This window comes from Accipiter gentilis, chromosome 7 (assembly GCF_929443795.1).
Source record: "Accipiter gentilis chromosome 7, bAccGen1.1, whole genome shotgun sequence".
Classification (NCBI taxonomy): Eukaryota; Metazoa; Chordata; class Aves; order Accipitriformes; family Accipitridae; genus Astur; species Astur gentilis.
The window spans coordinates 17,737,016-17,751,225 of NC_064886.1; the positions used below are offsets into that span (position 1 = coordinate 17,737,016).

At 43.1% G+C, this 14,210-nt stretch overlaps 1 protein-coding gene across 7 annotated transcripts in view; it reads right to left on the reverse strand.

Moving 5' to 3' along the window:
• The window catches only part of PITPNM2 (phosphatidylinositol transfer protein membrane associated 2), a 143,230-nt gene that overhangs the window by 62,550 nt on the left and 66,470 nt on the right, over positions 1–14,210 (reverse strand). For all 7 annotated transcript variants that reach the window (XM_049805864.1, XM_049805863.1, XM_049805861.1 and 4 more), the window contains exon 3: positions 9,873–10,046. In XM_049805864.1, coding sequence (XP_049661821.1) covers positions 9,873–9,950 — 78 coding nt within the window. In that variant the 5' untranslated portion in view covers positions 9,951–10,046. The remainder of the gene's footprint in view (positions 1–9,872; positions 10,047–14,210) is intronic.

The window sequence follows — 14,210 nt, forward strand, 5'->3', positions numbered from 1 at the left end:
CATGCCCAGCCAGGGCACAAGAAGTTGGCACGGGACACAACCAGGGCACCTGACCCAAACTGGCCAACGGTGTATTCCATACCATGGGACGTCCCATCTAGTATAGGAACTGGGAAGTGGGGGCGGGGAATCACCGCTTGGGGACTAGCTGGGTGTCGGTTGGCGGGTGGTGAGCAATTGCCCTGCGCATCATTTGTACACTCCAATCCTTTTATTACTACTGTTGTCATTTTATTAGTGTTATCATTATCATTATTAGTTTCTTTTCTGTTCTATTAAACTGTTCTTATCTCAACCCACGAGTTTTACTTCTTTTTCCCGATTTTCTCCCCCATCCCACTGGATGGGGGGGGAGTGAGTGAGCGGCTGTGTGGTGCTTAGTTGCTGGCTGGGGTTAAACCACGACACCTCCCAAGCTGGTTTTTGTTGTTTTTTCTTTTCAAAATGTGTGTGTGTCAAAGACCTGAAACACACAATTAAAATCCTATCACCATAATCAGGGTGATACCTGAGCAAAAAGCTTTTTTTCAGTGTGAAAAAATGGAGCAGAGGAGACGGTACTGTTCCACTCTTCCAGAAGCTAAGAAGAACTTCAGATCAGATCAAAACCAACACAATTTTATCAGTGTATAACATGTTCTAAGAGCAAACAGGAAGTTACATGAATTAAATTAAAAACAAAAATCACCCTTACTGTTATTAATGCAGTAGAGTGCTGAAGTAGAACAGCACACACAACTTCTTGCTGACAAAGGCTTTTGTGCCACAGTCAGAATAGCCGAGTCCTCTCACATTAAAGATGAAGGAATCAACAAAAGGGCACCATTTTGAAGAGGGAAGAAGTAACCTGACGACAGAGCTGCTGGCAGGGCTATGCCGAGTACCCAGATCTTTCAAGCCCCATTTCAGCATCCTAACCATGATGCAGCGGTCATCTTCATTAGGGACCTTTACCAAAATACAGCAAAACAGTCCTCAAACAGGGAAGAGAGGGAAGCTTCTCTACTCCTGTTTTGCAGGAGATGAGCATGGTCTTAATGTTTATATTGGAAAGACAATATTAAAGGTAGGCAGGACCTAGGATCCCTGTTTCCCAAGGGATGGGTTTTAATACTACTTTTGAGCCTGCACTTTGTAAGGTACAAATCAGAAACAATCCACATCAAGTCAGACTGGCAGTCCTTCAACAACAAAATTGCTGGAGGACAGTAAGGGGCTTGTGAGTTTTGTTCTTGTTACTCAAAGGCAAGGCTTACTACATCTCATTGTGCACACTTAAGTCGGCACTATCTTAACGGGAAACCAAGTCCAACTGCAAAGGCGTTTCCCACTCTCCCCAGTAACACTATTCCTGCCCTTTCAGAAGTTGTGGACACCACAGGACTGTGTTTTTGTTTACACCATGTGCACCACATTATGAATGCAGTCAACTTTAAACTGCAACATCTGTTTCCATGGCAATGGGACTGCATCAGCAATCCACTGGGTCTAGTTTAGGCCATCTTCACTCAGGCTTCAGCGCTGCACACAAATCATTACCATTAACAGCAAAACAAGTGATGTCACTTGTAACCATGGTGCCCACATCTGAGGTTTCCATGTGCCCTTTGCGCTCTAACATGCATCCTTCACGCATGACAATTATTTTAATCTAATTAGTGCTGTTAAAAAAAATAATACACGAAGGGCCAGTGTCAATACTTATTTAGCAAAGGAAGGTTAGTTCGAGTCAACAACATAACGAGCAGAACATGAAGCTTTACAACAGCACTTTGACTCCAAGCCTCATTCCACTGGACACATAGGAATGACCTGAAACCCTGGGGAGAGGAGAAAGAAATCTCTTCCTCATCAATGGCTTTATTAATAAAGGCAAAAGAGCAGCTGTTTTAAATATCCTTCTTCTAGGTTTGATCAATGGCTGGGCAATGTGCAGTGCTTCATTCCATCTAGGCAATACCCCTTCCCCAAAACACCAGTGCTTCACCACCTGAACATAAAACCTGGTCTTAAGTGTTCCTACCATCTAGTCGAAAACAAACAAAAGGAGTCCTAAAATGAGAGAGAGAGAGCGTTTTAAAGTGTGTGTGTATGTGTATGGAAATTGCAAGACTCCTCATCCTGGCAGAAATCTAGTCACAATGCCATGAAAAGACGGCCACTTTCCAGGCTGCTGTATCAGATGGCCAAAGAGGACAGCTCTATCAATAAGGAGACATTTCACAGAGACCTAAGACTTTGCTGACCATGAGCACAGTCTCCTCCAGATCCACACTCTTTACAGATCAGTGAACCACCTTCACATCCCTGCCCAACACTGGGTTTTGAAGCAATGAATCCTCCGGCAGATCAGAAATCACAGCAGTGACTCGGTCTCAGCAGGAGTGAGACTGTTGTACACACTCCACAGCTGGGGTTATGCTCAGAGCCATCAGGACAGCCAAGTACCTTTTGTCCTTCCTCCTCAAGATAGTTTGGTTTCATTGGGGATATCCAAACACACTAGCTTATTAGGTAGATGGTTTTGAGAGTAACCATAAAGTAGTTAATATCGGTCTTCCCAACCTAGCGCTGCACAGCTGCGATTTCCAGGGTTCCCCTTTGGGTCCTTCCCAGCTCTGCAGGGAGCTGCCATCTTATCACCACCCTGCCTGCAGCAAGCATTCTATGGGGCTCTTCCCTCAAGTTTACCAAAAAAGAATTGGGACTATCACACAGGAATTGCTGGCCTTTTGTCCTGTGCTTCAATCACTGTGTAATGCTGTCTCCAAGGAGATACTAAACACACAAGGAGAAAGATGATATCACCCAGGAATGGTCTTCCTGGCAGAGAGAAGCACATGTAGATCTGCTTTCTGACAAGAGGTACGTTAGTGTCCAGGAGACCCTGGGTCTGTTCCTGACACCTCTTCACTCTCCTGAGAGCAGTCCGAGGTGGGGGTCACAGCCCTCTGCGCTGCACCCAGGCTGCAAGAACCTCCTCCCTCTGGGTTTTTCCAGCCCCAAATCCTGCAAGACTCCCAGCCAGCAGAGGCAGGGCAAAGCTGAGCGTGCAGAAGGCCCTGCAGAAGGGACCATTCTCACCCAAGCAGGTGCAGGTCACCTGCGCCGCATCTGCAGCACCATCATTCTTGGCTGCTTTTCTTGTAATGTAAAATACATTCCCAAAAAAAGCCCTAAAACTTAAAGGCAGGACAGGTTGTCAGCAGCAGGCTCTCGCAAGACAGAGCAAAAATATGTGCAGCATCAATTTGTACAAATGTTGCTGCACTGCATTATTTAGAATCAAGTCTAGATATTAATGAAGCTGTTTGTACAAAACCAGGATATTTTGGGGACAATCAATTGTGCGAGACTATAAATAATTTACAGCATTAAGAGAACCATTCTCATGGCCACTCATTAATCACTTTGCCTTACCAAGATGCCCAGTCACACTCCTACGGAGCCAGGGCTGGATGTGCCAGAAGCACATGAATTAGGCATCACTTTATTGTGGAGATACCTCAAACTTGTTTACCCCACATGCTCCATCTTTCAACATATCTGCTACTCAGTATTTCATCTTACCTTGACTATTTCCTTCCATGACTTTAAATGCATTTTTCACTGTATTAACTATTCCACAGACATTGTCTGTGAGAATTACTGTCCCTAGTTTAAACGGAGATAAAGCAAGTTGCCCATTATTATATCGTGAGTCAGAGATGAAATTTCAACTCAAGGTGTTTTGGATCAATTCTGATACTCTGACTATATCCCTTAGATGTTAGGAACCCAGTGCAATTATTCACTAACAATAGGCTGTATGCTAAATACTGGAAGATTTGCTTAAAGTAACCCCCACAGTTTTCCTAATACTTAATTCATTACTTGCCTTCAGGTATTTGAAAAAGTGAGAACCTCATCTGGGTCAGCAGTCAAGATTTTGTCCATACATCAGAAATCTTCTTTCATAAGAATAAAAAAGAAATAAAGAAGGAAAAAGCATTTTTGACAGCCACAAGCTCAGTAGGATTATCAGTGCTGCATCCTGTATTAAAACCAGTACAAATCTGAAGTTTAAAATAATTTTTGTGTCATAACCTTACCTCAGCTTCACTCAGTTTTGTTAAAGAAAGACAGCACATGTAAACTGTCAAGGCAACATAGCTCATTACTGTAAAATCAATCTTTTTTTCACCAGGTATGGTGAATAACAGCCAGTTTAAGAACTGTTCCAGGTTAACAACTACAAAACAAGAAAAAAGTAAATGCAGAAAAGATGTTTGCTATTTCTGTATGTTTTCCCAAAGTGATAACCTGTATGGGTGTCGCTGTCAGCTGTGCAAATCAGACCGCAAGTCTAGTAGCACTGAACGTACCTGTACTGCCCTTGTTCTCAAAGCTAAGCAACTGTGAGTGTCCTACTCTGCTCTTTTGGAAAGATGCAAGCCCTCATTGATCACAATGAAAAGGTTATGAAAACCAGAGGGAGAAGAGAGAACATGGAAGTCACAGGTTTTTAATGCTAAAGCATAGACATTGGCAGAAGAGCTCCAAAACAGGCTTTTGGTTTTAGACTTGTGAATCTTCCAGGGTCTCTGGAGCTGTCAGCAGTGTCACCTGCTTTTAAAATTAAACCATATATGTCTATCTGTCCAGATGGCCAAGGCATCTGCAAGTGAAACAAAAATAATCAGCCATCCAGTTCTTCACTGTCCAGAGATGAAGGGTTAGTTTGTTTTCCCCCACTCAATCAATCTTTCACCATCTGCTGAGCCTGCTGGCAATTGCCAAGCGTAGCTAAGAGTTTAAGGGACATGACTTCTGCACCCTGATATCAGGACATGGCCTCAAGCATTACCACCACCAAGCACATTTTTTAAGTCTATTCTCAAAGGTGCTGCCTGAGAGCTACACACAAACGAAGGAGAAAACAGGACAGCACAGGGGCCTGGAGACTAAAATAACAGAAAAATCATGATCCTTCAGAAAGGAGGGAAGCGACTCAGGATACTCCATCAGCAGTCACGACAGGCGAGTACAGCACACTGCACATGCTTGGGAAACACGCTCTGATTTTTCAGGGAAGGCAATAAATGTCCCTGAGGGACTGTAGAAGAGAGGCTCATGTTAAAAGATGAGAAGAATCCTCAATTCCCAGGATCCTGCCCGAGTTCAGCAGACAGTGCTGAGCGGACGGATTATCTTTTACAGATTGCCTCAAACGGGCCAGAGTCCTTCCCCAGTTGTGGATCAAGCCTTGAAGTGCTGAATGACAAAGTATTAACATTATTAGTTTATAAGGATGATGCAGCATCTTAAAATAAGTCTCATCCTCAAAAGGCAATCACTAGGCCCAGAAGAATATTTTTGAAGTACACTATCTTTAGAGGAAGGTCACAAGTACTCAGAGAAAACTGCATGGATAAAATGAGGACTGGACTTATTTACAGCAGAGAAAGTAAGCTATGCACACCGATATAAAAATAAGATTTAATAACAAGAAGAATTCTCTCATCTTATGTAAAGGTCAGAAGGGCAACGGTCTTTCGGAATCTCCTGGCATATGGAACTGCAGTAATGAATGGTATTAAGATGATAAATGGGCTGACCTTTGGCTAATAACATACTGATCTTTCTGACAAACGCATTCAGATCTGGGAATATAAGCTTTTATGAGATAGAGACTTAACATTAAAGTGTGTGTTGTTCCTGGGGCAAGGGGGAGGCATACAGAAAGGTAAGTTCTCTAAACACACAAAAAAAGGAAGCAAGTGTTACAGGAAAGGACAGCTGTTGAGACACAAATAGGCAGGACACTCAGAAGACGAACAATTAAGAGACCCTTTAATAAGATCTATCTAATGTATAAAACACAATGGTTCTATCCTTATTCTTGTCTCCTCACAAAGACAGAAATATTGCACGTGCCTTTGATGTGATGTGCAGAGTCAGAGAAGACGTCCAGGACAGAGTCCTCAGTTCAGCATTTCTGCAGGAAGAAACAAATCCCTACAGATGCTTACAGTTGTCCCCTCCATAAACAGTTTGTGCTTCATGAAACACGTTTCAGTGCTCGTCTCTAGTTGCTTTCAGCTTACGTTAGCATACGAGCCTGCAGCTTCCCCAGATCAAACTGCAGCTCTCCCAGTCCTATGGGCAGCTCTCAAGGTCAAGTTTATCTAAAGAACTCTCACCCCTGGAAGCAGGACAGGCTTTTAAATGCGTGTACAGATTTTTAGGAAAAAGCCACACTACAAAACTATTGTCTAGAAAAGAGACAAAAGAATGATTTCACTGTTTTGAAATATTTCACCTGTTTTACGCAGGTCACAGTAGGAAGGAAGATCACCGATTCTGAGCTAAGATATAAAAATTAGTATGTTTTAATTGGGATAGCAAAAGAGACAAAAAAACCAGCAATGATACAAAAAAAACTCCTTGTGCATATGGAAGAGCTAAGACCTAACTGCTCTGTGGCTACCGCAGCAAGGGCTCCCAGCCTGAAGACGTTGACAAAACTGCATGAGAGTTTTCCCATGAAAATAGGGATATCGATAGTCTAAAATTTAATAGAGAAAAACAATTCAGTTCAGATCTTCTAGGCTCCAAGCAAGTCAAGGGTACATTAAGCCCTTCGCTGTAATGTAAAATTAACTTATTTATGGAAGAATTTAAGTGCTATTTAAAGGACTGAAACCATTGTCTCTGTAGATAATATTTCAGAAGCTAGCAGAAAGCAACACTTAAGAGACTTGTTGCTCCCCTTCCCCCACCCTCAAATCGAAAAAAAAATAAAAGAAATTAAAAAGCAAAGCAGCAGGCCACTCACCTCAGTTTTCACAGCTTTATATACCAGCCTGGAGAACTTTAAGAGGAATTACAGAGCAACACGAGCACACACACAATGATTTATTGCATGTCTCGCCTGCCTAGTGGCCCAGAGAACCAACAGAGATGCTGGATTATATACTGCACAATTTTAATTCTCCCATCCAGTACACATAGTAAAATATGAGTACAGCCTGTCCCAGTTTAATGGAAGGATCCTTTGCTACTTGGGTGTGATGCTGCTTACATCAAATCTGGTGGAAATTTTTGTTAAAAGGTCTAAGAAGGAGGGACTGTTTTCTCATGAAAGGAGATGAAAGGATCTTCCACTGCAAAGCAAAAACCTCCACCAAAACATCTTTGAAAAGTGACTGCAGTACTACAGCTTGAGTCTGAACATCCCTGCCCACATGGCTTTAAAGCACTACTTCCACAGAAAGAGTTCCCAGAGCAACTGCATGGGACAGTTGCTTCAGCCCTCAGGTGAGAAGGTGCTTTTGGAAAACTTTCATTTCGAGGATGCTGAAATCTAGGAAAATTATTTGATTGCTCTTAAGAGAGCAACTTTACACCAACTTGTCTGGAGTTTAATAGGGATCTTCACTCATGAGCTTGAAGTTAAATGAGTGATCAAGTACATGCTTAAGGCTCTCTAAAACCCTTGAGGAATAATTGTGACATCTCCTTTTTACACTGTTGGAAAACTGTTGCTTACAGGACCAGGCTGACTAGTGTCTCCAGCAATAATGACACCATACTGTACACAACAAATGTCTTTGAAATGAACCTTCTGCTTTTAAGAATCGCCCCTCTCCCCAGGAACTGCTTTAAGTCATTCTGTTCTACATTTCAGCCAAAGATTTCTAAGAAATGCCTCTACACTGCTGTTTTATACAGATATCTCAGCTTGTTCCCCTCAGGGAGTTCAATATACAGAACTTGCTTCTCCTGTGGCCTCCTTACACGTTTCAGAGCAGGGGGAAGAAAAAAAACAAAAAAAAAAAACCCAGACATGAAGCACTTTCTCATTCTCTGAAGAGAACGGAAGTCATGCTCCCCACTGCTCTCTCCCCAGTGCTTGTCTCAAAGACAAAACCTCCACTTTTAAATCAAACTGAAGAAAAAGGACATTTGATATCAAGGTCTAGGAAAAGCTCCCATTGAAGTCAGCAGGAATTATTCCACCAATTTCAGGAAGAGTTGAAGCAGATAACTACCAAACACTAAGAAAAAGAATATAAACCCCACATTCTACCCTAAGTGGGTTTTCTGGGTTTGTTATTTCTTTTTTTTCAAATTTGAGCTGAGACTAGTATTTTCAATAAAAAGCACAGGTAACTTTTCCTCTTGTACTACTTGTACACATAACACAGTAAAGTCACTTGCTTGTCATGCACTTCTCTAGCTCACCTAGATCTTGGGCTACATGCAGTGTTTCCAGCTTACCCCCAGGTAAGTGGAGGGAGATCAGAGACCTGACTTGACACCAGCTATTGCACCTGATCTAAGAGGAAACCTTACTTTGCTACATATCAATGCACCAGAAAATTAGAGCACGTCTGAAGCAGGGCTGGATAGCAATTTGGAGGTGTTTTTTCTCAAGCAGTTTCCTGGGCCAGAGAACTTCCCCTTGCAGGAAACCCTAACGACTGATCATGTCCTTTGACATTAAGATACGGCCAAAATCACTGTCAAGTGAACAAAGTGGAATCCAGTGTTCTGCATTAATGAAATAAAAATAAGTATTCTAACTTCTGAAAATGAACAGCAACTTCAGTCCCCCTGACCAAGTCCTCCACATCTCACAGGAGGCCCCCACAGACATTCCCCAGTTAACGATTCATCCTCCATTAAATCAGGTGGGCTCCTCCTTCTTAATCAGATCATTCTCCTGTACGCTCTGCTGCTCACTGACAAGTTCTGCATCCATCAACCAGCTCTTTATTCAAAACAGCTGAGCCAAATTTCGAAGAAAAATTTGTAAGAAAATAATTACAACAATATTCAAAGCAGCTACAGCATCAGGAAAACTTACACAAAAATGAAGCCACACACACACACACATTACACTGTTTTAACAGTCAAGTCGAAGTGCACGAGCCCTTAAAGGAACACAGTTGGGTGGTCAGGGGAGAAATGGGGGAGTTGTGCTTTTGCTTTGGTTTTTGGGGTGGTTGGGGTTTTTTAATTCATTTTAGGTTTTACACCAAAGCAGATTTTTCTAGAATTGCTTCATCCTGCCACAGAAAGAGGAGTTCTACTGCAAACTCAATATTAGACATGTGTTTTGGTGGATGAGCAAAATTAAATTTTATTTAAAGTGTGGGACAATGAAATAACCCTTCAGATTAATTTCCTTTTAAAAATGCTCCTGGTTGGATTTCAAACACTGGGAGAATATGGGCACAGAGGATTTGAGTTACAAAACCCCAACATTTTAATTAACTGCTTTATTGAATATGAGGAATTCAACAAAAATTCCCATCAGTATTCAGAATCCTATTAAAAATAATCTAAGTTTTATGCCCAAACTGATTAGTATCTCTTTCATAGTGGTACATAAGCAAAGAAGTGTTACATCCAGATTTTTCCCTCCCAAATTCAAAGTTATGCCTTTCAAAAGGCATACGCTCTCAAATTTATACTAGACTGTTTCTTCCCAACAAAAGAGCATGAGCCTTTGGTTTGCAGCTGGGACTGGCATGAGCAGTAACCACAAGCCAACTGGGAAGCAGTAGGTGCTTAAGCTGTACAGCTTGATCACTTCCAGGTAGGTACCCACACACTTGGGCTCAGTGCTTCTTTCCATAGGAATAGCCTATCCATGAGCTGTTGTTTCCCCAGGTAGGTCAAACCGAGGTTCTCTAATATAAGGACAAGAGGAGGCAAGTCATAAACTGAAGTTTGTATTACTTACCCCCCCCCCGCCCCGCTCCTTTATAAGCACGCAGCAAACCTCAAATTTAAAACATCTAATTCTGCAGCAATACTTCACTCTTCCACAAAAAGTCCTGTGTTAGCCTGCACTCATCCACATGGGCTGAAACATTACTGACCTGTATCATGTACAGTTGCGCAATTCGATATTCTTCCACACTCATCGGAAGAGGAATACGATATTCTTTTATGAGCATTTTGAATACAAAAATCTTTTGTCCGCTCAGAAACACAATCCAGAAGCTTTTAGTAAAGGCTCCTTAAATAATGGCAAGCAAATGCATTGAGGATCCCTGAAACAGAGTGAGAGAGAAGGGGGGGGGGGTGGGGAGAGAGAGAAGCAGTTATTTTCCATTCTTATTGCAGAACATCCTATTAGGAGGAAAAAAAAAAAGAACAAACAACAACAGGCAAACATTAATTTTTGTAATAGCTATAAGCTTCATAGCAGAGAGAAGAATCCCTGGAGTGCTACCAGACCCTTGGTATCAAATCGAACAGAATCTTTTAGAAGAATTTTGATTTGCTTCAGAGGATACCATCAAAGCTATTACCCTCCTGACCTTTGCCACTGTATCAATCAGACTTTCATATGCAATAGCATCTCCATGGAAGAGATATGACAAAAGCTCAAAATGAATAGGCAGACCTTCGGTTGCCAGACAATAAAGTATCTCTCCAATGTCAGCAACACACCAGAGATGCATCCACTCAAAGGTATCAGGTTTTTATCCTCTCATTCAGCATTCATTCAGCAGCAAGAAAAAGGCAATAATTAGACTTCCTTGGCCCTCAGTAACACCATAATGAAAAAAGTCATTTGGATTCTAACAATAAAGACAGCAGAAATGTACTTCTCTTCCCTACTTTATTCTGAATTAGTGCTGGTAGGACCCCTTGTCTTTCCAAAGTAGTCTACAGGCAAAATCCTCCTGCCACTGATGTCAATGCCAGACTCATTTTTACACTCCCGCTGCATAACAATACAGCCAAAGATCAAACTGCAACATATAAAAAAAATAAAAATAAAAAAATCCATCATACCCCACCTTGAGGCAATTTAATAGAATTATTGCTTAAGAATATGGGGAATACAGCATTTACTACACCAAGGGTTAAAGCAGTAACTTTTCAAATATTCTTAAGACTCCCTATGGGCTATGGATGAAGACAATAAAATCAGGTAAGGAAGTGGTGTGGTAGGGGTGGTGGAAATGACTGTTGAAGAAGAGAGGACACAAGAAGCAAAGCTGTCTGCTATCAGGCCGAATCAGCCTCAGCAGGTTCTGATGACCTTTCTCCCAGCACACAAAGCACTTCCCTTGCTCCTTCTCAACACCAAAATCCACCTTTCTGCTGTGCCTTCAGATACAGTTTCTGGAGCAAAACCAGCCTCACACCCTACAGCTGGGGAAAAAAAAAAACCAACAAAAAACAAAAAGAATAAAACCAAGCAACTTATCTAGCAGATTAAGCCATGGTCTGGGAACCAGGAAACCACACCGCTATCAACAGGCCTCAGCACCACTTGGTGTTTGCACAGCACTTCACCAACCTTTCACAAGGTTTAGAGAGGTTAAAACACATGCCCATGGTCACAGAGCAATCACGGACAAAATTCAGTATTTATAACCCAGGTCCACCGACTTCTAATCTGTGTAGCCCTCAAAGGGCACTGCAACATCTCCGTCTCACACCAGAGCTGACCCACTGCTGAAATTACACAGGGCACTGCGCACCGCATCCCAGCCAGAGGGTTTGCCTCACACAGGCACGCAGCCCCCGTGCCGGTGTGCTGTTAGCTTGCCTTCGTTTGATTGCCACATTCTTCATTTGGCAGTAAAGCCAATCCATCCTGGACCAACTCTTCTGGAACAGCTATCGCCTGCATCAGCTATCGGTGCTGCATCAGCTAAACAATTTATTTTCAAATTCAATTCTCTGTTTCATTTTATTGCTGTCAGAGCAGTCGGGGGGGGGGAGAATATAAAAAAATCTGCCACGGCAAACCCTGTAGACAATAATTCTGGGAACACTGCACTTCCCAACAGTGCCATGACTATGTGCAGAAGTGCATGCATCCACACGCATGTGCAGGATTTCGTCCATCAAAACTAATCCTCCAGAACAGGTGGAGATAGTCTCATTAGGTGGTTTTTAATTAGTGTCACAGCAAAGAACAGTAACCACCAGAGGATAAATCTCAAGCACTGGCCCCAGATCTGCATTGGTACAATGCTGGTATCTGAACTCTTGGAGCTAATGGCAGTGGGAGACTCAGCTACATGTCTTGAGAAGTTTGTTATGCTTTAGAGATCTTTGAAAACTAGATTTAAAAGCTTCCCCCCGCCGTTCCCCAAATGCTCTGAAAGCAATTCTGCTCCCAGCATAAGGACATCAGTCACGTCTGCCTTTGCTGCTTGCTAAACCCAGGATATTTCTATCGATTGGAAGAGATGAATAAAACAAAAAATAGAACCTTAAAAGCAATAAAATGGCAGGAAACCAGTACCAAGATGGAAAAAATGTGTTTATAATGAAGTGCCAGGCAGGTAATAATTCAGATGGCCAAGACACAAGAGGGCTTATTTTATTACAGACTAAAAAACCCAACCATTTCAGCCCCAAGCAGGCACAGCAGCAGTCACCAGCAGCGGCCTCAAAGCACCTGGTGGGCAGAGCACATCTGGCTACTGCAGTGGCTCCTGGTCCAGCTTCCTGCTTGGCTTTACAAAAGCTGAGGTTTTGCTATAAAGTTTCCCTTCAGGTTTCCACCTCCCTACAGTACATGTTTAAAAGCAGTGTTTCAGCTCAGCCTGCAGGTCTCCAGGCAGCAGCAGGTCCCAATGATGTGCCCGTTGGAAGGGCAATACTCCCAAAAACTCCTCCGGCAGCTGCCCACTCCAGCTACTGCAACCAGTCCCCAAAAGTTGGGTAGAAAAACACCCTGGAAACACCCTGGTGTCCTGGTTTCAGCTGGGATAGAGTTAACTGTCTTCCCAGTAGCTGGTACAGTGCTATGTTTTGAGTTCAGCATGCGAAGAATGTTGATAACACTGATGTTTTCAGTTGTTGCTCAGTATTGTTTAGACTAAAGTCAAGGATTTTTCAGCTTCTCATGCCCAGCCAGGGCACAAGAAGTTGGCACAGGACACAACCAAGGCACCTGACCCAAACTGGCCAACGGTGTATTCCATACCATGGGACGTCCCATCTAGTATAGGAACTGGGGGCAGTGAATCGCCGCTTGGGGACCGGCGGGGTGTCGGTCGGCGGGTGGTGAGCTATTGCCCTGTGCATCATTTGTACACTCCAATCCTTTTATTACTACTGTTGTCATTTTATTAGTGTTATCATTATCATTATTAGTTTCTTCTCTTCTGTTCTATCAAACCATTCTTATCTCAACCCAGGAGTTTTACTTTTTTTTCCCCGATCTCCTCCCCCATCCCACTGGATGGGGGGGAGTGAGTGAGCGGCTGCGTGGTGCTTGGTTGCTGGCTGGGGTTAAACCACGACACCTGGGCAACAGCAAGAACCAAATTGCAACCTCAAACTGAGGAGACCAGCAGGAAAAGCACCTGGGATCTGCAGTCTGACTCTGAAGGAGGCACAAAGAGAACAAACCTGACTTGTTTGCCTTTTTTAAGCTAGACTGGTTAAAAAAAAAAAAAAAAAAAATATTGTCAAGGTAAGTTTGCAGCTTCGGCTGCCTTTGAGCTGAAAATAACCTGCCCTAACCCTTCTAAGAGCAGTGGAGCCCAGGTGGCAAACCATGAAGATAAACATGGGTTTTCACCAGATTCAGATCTTGGGGACACCATGCCAGGTGGCACAGAGGTGACAAAATTGCGCTTTCAGACAACTCACTGAGGACAGCAGCCTCCTTCTGAAGTCTTGGGACTTTATAGAGAATCAAAGCTCTCCAAGACTGCTTAATGTATTGTCCAAACAAAACACAGAAGTTTGTCTGCAGACATGATAGCTGCTATGGAAAGAAGAGAAAGCCCTTCTGGAAGTAAGGGAGCCATGACACAGCTTTGGAAAACGGGTGTCAAAACACCAGCTGTGTCCCTGGCACTTACACGTATCCAGCCCATTGCTACAAGCAGCCAGAGGTGTTTGAATGGAGATGCTCAATGTGCCAGAATTAGCCAGCAGCCAGCGTTTCGACAGCAGGCTGGATTTCGGCTGCCCAGCGGCCAAGTACCAAGTTGGACTCTCTGTGGGTTTGCCAAACCCCTGCAGCCACACAGCCAGGACCAGTAACCAAGGCTGTTTGCAAAACTCAGCTTGCAGCTGGCTCCTCTCAGCAAGAGAAGAACAACGGTGACACAGGACATTTCCAGACTTGCTGCTATTTCTGCTATAGCCAAGTAGCACATTTGTACAGGCCGTTACTCAATTTATACACAGAGCTGTAGTAACTGTGAAAGCCAGGCACGTAATTTTATACC